Source organism: Brassica oleracea, chromosome C2 (genome assembly GCF_000695525.1).
Source record: "Brassica oleracea var. oleracea cultivar TO1000 chromosome C2, BOL, whole genome shotgun sequence".
NCBI lineage: Eukaryota > Viridiplantae > Streptophyta > Magnoliopsida > Brassicales > Brassicaceae > Brassica > Brassica oleracea.
The window spans coordinates 32,018,289-32,024,414 of NC_027749.1; the positions used below are offsets into that span (position 1 = coordinate 32,018,289).

The window sequence follows — 6,126 nt, forward strand, 5'->3', positions numbered from 1 at the left end:
TAATTGTAGGCTTATAAATTAAAATTTAAAATTTTTTATATGGTCATTATGGACCCCATGGCAGCCCATGAAAATATGGGTGTTAGTGGGTATGGTCATTAATGGACATGGTTCTTAATGGACATGGTCACTCTATGTCCGCAAACAATAAATGGACAAATGGATATGGACTAATGGACATGGGCTCGCCCAATTTACAGCTCTACATTCGGGATAGGTTTTTAGTTACTTTTCTCAGCCCAATCTTAATCCACACCAACACGATAAATGTAATTTAAGCCCAAAATCAACTTGTTCTGGCCCAATTAAGAAAAAAGGAACACGTGTCGCACTGTGGTTAACCACTTAATGATGTGGCACTCTCACAGGAGATATAACACTTCATTACTATATAAGAAGATATTAAGTAATTTTGTACATTTATTTAAGGAAAGAATGAAAACATTAAGTGTAATGAGAATTATAATGTACATATTCAGATAGAACAACATATTTCTCTAAAAGGTTTGACAAACATTATAGTGATGACAAGCATTATAGCTAAAATGTTGCAATGCTTCTCAAATAATGGTTTAAAGACAAATATAAAAGTTTATTTGAAATGAAATCTTCTAAAACCATAGTTAATTTTTTTTAACATCAAAAGTCTATTCTATTACTCAAAGCTTGAGATGATATGGGGAGCTAGACCGGAATAAAACAACCAACGAAAATCAAAGCACCAGAAGATATACACGATAAAACGGACGAACAATCCTAGCTAAGCCATATTTTATTTTAAGTGGAACCATCTAAACAAAAAATTAAATTATTTAAATCCAACCATAAGTTAGAAGCCTAGTAAGTAAAAGCATAGACATAGTATATTAGGGTCTAATTGGTAAGTACTGTAGCTTTAAAATTTTTGCTGTAGAAAAAATTTGTAAACTTTTTGCTGTGGTTCCAAATTTTATTGCTGTTGAATTTTATGGAAATCAGTAAAAAATTGTTTTGGATATTTGGCTCTGCAGAACACTTGTACAAGCGTAGGTTATTTCAAGAGCTGTGGTTTCACAAAAAAATTTAAAGCTTGATTGCTCTGAATTTGGTGCTTTCAGCACCTAGAGCAACTACCGGGCACCGTTTAGAGTGTGTAAAAGAATGTACGAAAGTTTGTTTTTCATAAACTTAAAAGAAAGCACAAAGTACCTGAGAAAAATACAAGCAGAAAAAAATGACGAATGGAGTTACTGGAAAATGAAGCAGCGGGGTAAACAAATACTGTACATCAATCAACACAACTTTCCAGCGCAATTGCTATTGTAAATGCAACCGCAAACGCAATCACTTTTACAAGCACTACTCGCATCACCGACTGCGATTTCACAAAAAGATATGTGATAAATGGGCTAGTATTGTTAGTTTAATGGGCTTTTCGACACTTGCTCCGCAAGCTACTTGTCTTTGTTGAGCAGAACAGAAAAAGGAAATTGGTAAAACCTTTATCGTCTATATAAACAATCGCAGACTCCTCTCACTCGCACCAATCCTCATTCTCTCTCTTTCTATCTTTTAAATTGTCTCTGAAGAAACAATGGCTATTTCCGATGATCTTCCTCCTCAACTTACGAAAGATGTCAAGAGACGTAGCAGAAAAAGAAGAACCGTGAAAAGTAAAGACCTTGAAGTACTGATCAGCGTCGCTACAAGGGCCGCTCATATCGCAAGAGACAAAGGGTTTCACGTCGTCTCTCCTGAAGCCATACGATGCGTCGAAGTTCTCAGAATGATGCGAAGCTTGCCGTTGACTCCTCGGGTTATCGTCAAAACAGATGCCTTGCGCTCTCTTCAATTCCTCGCCACTAACGGTAACCCTAAAATCAGATCAGAGTCGAAGTCCCTTCTTAATCACTTGAAGGGTGTGCTTGCGGCAAGTAGTTGAAGAAAAGGGTTTTCCTTGTACGACGAACGAACATAGAGAGAGTATAAAGGCTAGGGTTTAATTTCTGATAACAATTTTGTTACCAATTCTTGTAAATCGCCAAGTAAAACGTAGATTTCTTGTTGTCGAGTTCAAAATTTTGAACATGTTTGTATCAAATTGATTGGTCCCTATAACAAAGTTGCATGGCTATAGTGTTTTTAAAACCGGACCGACCCGATGGTTGGATCGGGTTCGACCGTGAACCGGTTATATAGCCGGGTTGGTCTAGTAATTGGTTCGACCATGAACCGGCCACATAGCCGGATTATATTTCAAAGTTATTAAACCAATAGAAACCTCTAAAACTATCGAAAATCTATAAACCATCCATATAAACAAGAAACTAATTTATATTTATAATATTTTATGTTCAAAATTGATTTATATTTTAACTATGCATCATGTTTACTAATATTCTTTTATATTTATATACTAAAAAAATATTAAACCATATTATTGAACCAGGTTTGACCCGGTCGAACCATGACCCAAAATATTTCCGGTTCAATTTCCGGTCCGGTTTTAAAAACACTGCATGGCTGAGAAGACAGAGAATTGGGTTTAATGTATCAAATTGATATTAGTAATGGGTTAAATAGAGATGATATTTTAATATGTAACACTTGTCCTGGTTTATCTCACCCTTTGTTCTTATCTGTTTACGCATGTTCTCAGTTTTGACTTCTTCTTTTTTCTGCAGGCAATGTAACGTATGTACAAATGAAACTCCTAAAACGACGATTGTACGAATATAATAACACCCAACAAATTTGTTTTTCTTTTATAGAAAGAAAGATGAAAAAATAACATGAAAGACAGAAGATGAATGTAAGAGGAGGGTGGAGTATATTTTGTGCTCAGATGAGCTCAAGGAACAATGCTTCTTGTTTGCTGCTCAAACCAAGATGGTTCAGAGTGGACTCACTTTCCCCATCCCCAAACGCATGCCGAGGGTAAGGTCTCACCTGTTTCATCACCACACCAAAACTTAGACCCAAGGACAACACCCGGACAAGCATAGCGTATTTGGCTTTACACTATCTTTACGCATTAGTAATGAAGAGAGATTTTATTGATAAAGATGAAGATGTTTTACCAGTCTGTAAGTCTTTGGTTTCACCACTCTGGCTATGTCTATGAAGTCGAACAGAGACTGCAAAAAAACAAAAACAAAAACAGTGCCATTGACAGTTATTTAGGTCTCTGGTTTTTGAGTGAATGCAATAACAAAGTGAAAATTGGATTTTTTTTCACTTGGAGTTTGTCGGATCGAAGGAATCGGCGGCCATGTCTAGTTCCGTCTGGCATCCTGACAAGAAGAGTAATAGCATTATCTTCGTCTGCATGTGGTTCCTTAGGTAGAGAAGCTTCTTTTGCATCTAGTTGCCTCTCTAGCTCCTGCATGCAACAACATTCAGAGGAAAATACGATAATCATTCAATAACAAGAGAACCGGCTTCACTAATGTGCATTTGGTTTAGCTGATCTTGTCTATATAGTTTTCATTCAAAATCCAAAATCAAGGAACTTGTTTCAATGAGGCCTTAGAAAGAGGTACGTACCTGTTCCTCCTCGAGTTTTTTCTTTTCTTGCTCCAGAAAAGACTTTCTAGCAGTTTCTTCCTCTAACTGACGTGCCTCAGCATCTCTAACGGATTGTAGTTCTCTATCTCGGTCAGCTTGCAGGGATGCAAGATACTCATCATCCTGCTGTTCGCGTATCAACCTCTGAGCTGTCAATGAAGGTGAGGGTGGACGTGGTGGTGCCCTCTGATGAGGAGGTAAGAATGGAAGATGATTATATCCAGTTTCGGGAATTCCACCAAACATGGCTGCCTCGAGCATGACAGCTTCATCATGTTCCTCAGACGAAATGCCTCCCCACTTGAGCATATACAAATAAGGGTATCAGTACTAGCTACTCTAGGATTCTAAGCGCTAAAAGTAATGCATGTGTACTAGTCTTGTCCCTGTGCAAGAAGCAAAAACAGATTTTGTTGATACCTCAGAAGGAAACCTATTTCTATTGCCATTGTCCGCTTGATTATCTCCTTCAGGACTCGTGCTCCGGGAACGATCAGCATCAGGTTGGGCCAGAGAACCAGATGCCACACGTATTGGCCTGTGTCTAACAAGAGGTTCCTCATCATCGTCATCATCATCATCAGAGTGATCCTCAAATGGTGAGCTAGGTGCAGCCAATCTAGACAATACACAAAATACAATTTGTTAGGCCTCACTTTTTGACAAGGGGAGATATTAAGCTCAGAGATAACAAAGTGGTAAAGCAGAACAGAAAAGAACCAACAAACCTTCCATTCAGGGCTTGGGTACGTTCAGGTCCTTGAGCAGCAGCCGTTTCAGACGCTCCTGTTTCCGAGGTTGAGGCGTTAAACCCTCCTTGGTTGCGCAAAACTTCTTCCTCCCCTGACTGCACTCACTTATGTTAAGAAAATAGATCCAAAGGGGAAGATGACGCAAAAAAACGAGACAAACACAGACCTTCAATGACATTGTGACAGCTTTTGCTATGTCATCACCATCTCCCATGTGAGACGAAGACGGCCTCTCAATAGGCAAAGGATTACTTAACACCTATATAAAAAAAATAGATATATATTTTTGCTAAATAGATAAGCCAAGATAAACAAGAAAGAAACAAAAATACAGGCAATTCTCTTTGGAAAAGCTTACCTCAGACTCCTTTTTTGAGGCCTCAATGGCAGCTTGGATCATCTCTTCTTCAATATCATTGTAATCTTGATTATTATTGGGTGCAGGTGTAACTTGCCTACTTGTTCTTGTTGGAACATCATCAACAATAACCGTCCCTTGGGTAGGTGGACCCTGAACGTGTACAGGTTCTGTGACATGGTCAGTAGTAGTAGGAGCATCATCTGATGGCCCAGTGCTATCCCTAACCTCTATAGGTATCACTAGAGGAGCCGGAATCACATCATCTATTTCCATTGCATCGTCTAGAGGGATGTTCACTGGTACTCTGCACAAAAAAAAGAAATTATAAATTTTCAGAAGAAAAAGATGATAAAAATAGTGAGATTGGATGGCATACGAATTTTGACATCCCTCGCTGTAATATGCATTCACAGCTTGACTAAGATCACCACTATTCTCCTGCATTTTCAATATCAATCAATTAGATATACTCAATCACATCAATACATATCAATTTTGAACTTTACTCCATTGACAATCAGTTCTTAAAAGTCAAAGAAACCCTCTGCGAAAACCGTAGGGTGATCGAAGAGCAAAGTACTAACTCAATCAGATCATCCAATCCAATGACCTAACATTCATTCTGAAAATCAATCAGAGATCAATAGAAAACAAGGAACGAAGAGAGAGAGAGACAGCCGATGATCGTGTCTCACGAACTTTCAAATTAGCTACTCGGGAAATTCCAATAAAGCAGACTACACATAGCATCTAAAAACGTGAAGATAACAAATGGAAACAATAATAACCTGGAGCTTCTGAACGGCGACGGATTCTGAGGCGCCCGTGATGCTAATGAAAGTGTCGATTGCTTCCTGATTCAGTGTTGCCATTAGAGACCAAGTTTGCTTAATGATTGATTGATGTTGGAGTGAGCAAGGGGAAAAGAAGAGATGTTCCTTCTTATTGTTTTCCTTCTCAATGGGATGGATCGGCATTGGTGACTAGGCCTGGCCATTTTAACCTCGATCCCAAAACCCAAACAGGAACCCACCTAAAAATATCCTATCCTAATCCAATCGAAAATTTACGAGTACTTTTTGGTCCAAAATTCTTTTAAAACCGATCTGAATAGAATCGGATCCAAAAAAAAAACCGATTCGAATAGATCCGACCCGATAAAAATAGATTTGTACCCGACTTAAAAATATATATATCCAAAATTATAGTTAAAAAATTTCAAAGTGGTTGTAGTTATAAGTTTAGTTAATTATTTTTTTTTTTTCATCTTCATTCCTTTCATCTATATTTTTATTATTCCTTTTGTGGTCACCACATAGTTTCCACTTTCAACTGTACGACAAATTTAGGTATAAATCTAAACATTAATTTCGCACTTGGAAGCTAAACTTTGTTCCAACTTGGACGATAAAAATCTAAACAGTGGATTCCAAATTTAAGAATACACAAACATGCTAAAAACTCATA

General features: G+C 37.7%; 2 protein-coding genes across 2 annotated transcripts; one reads left to right on the forward strand and one right to left on the reverse strand.

The window, feature by feature from the left end:
* The first annotated feature begins 1,537 nt into the window (after positions 1 to 1,537).
* On the forward strand, positions 1,538 to 2,060 carry LOC106326569. Its single transcript, XM_013764512.1, has one exon. The coding sequence runs from the start codon at positions 1,574 to 1,576 to the stop codon at positions 1,919 to 1,921; it is 348 nt and encodes a 115-aa protein (XP_013619966.1). The 5' UTR covers positions 1,538 to 1,573; the 3' UTR covers positions 1,922 to 2,060.
* Positions 2,061 to 2,647: 587 nt separating this feature from the next.
* Positions 2,648 to 5,653, reverse strand: LOC106322444 (plant UBX domain-containing protein 8-like). Its single transcript, XM_013760459.1, has 10 exons — positions 5,448 to 5,653; positions 5,036 to 5,097; positions 4,657 to 4,963; positions 4,465 to 4,557; positions 4,275 to 4,393; positions 3,967 to 4,165; positions 3,526 to 3,846; positions 3,218 to 3,361; positions 3,060 to 3,116; positions 2,648 to 2,928 (listed from the first exon to the last, which is right to left on the reverse strand). Exons 1-10 carry the CDS (start codon positions 5,634 to 5,636, stop codon positions 2,821 to 2,823), a joined length of 1,599 nt encoding a protein of 532 aa, XP_013615913.1. The 5' UTR covers positions 5,637 to 5,653; the 3' UTR covers positions 2,648 to 2,820.
* Positions 5,654 to 6,126: the final 473 nt, after the last annotated feature.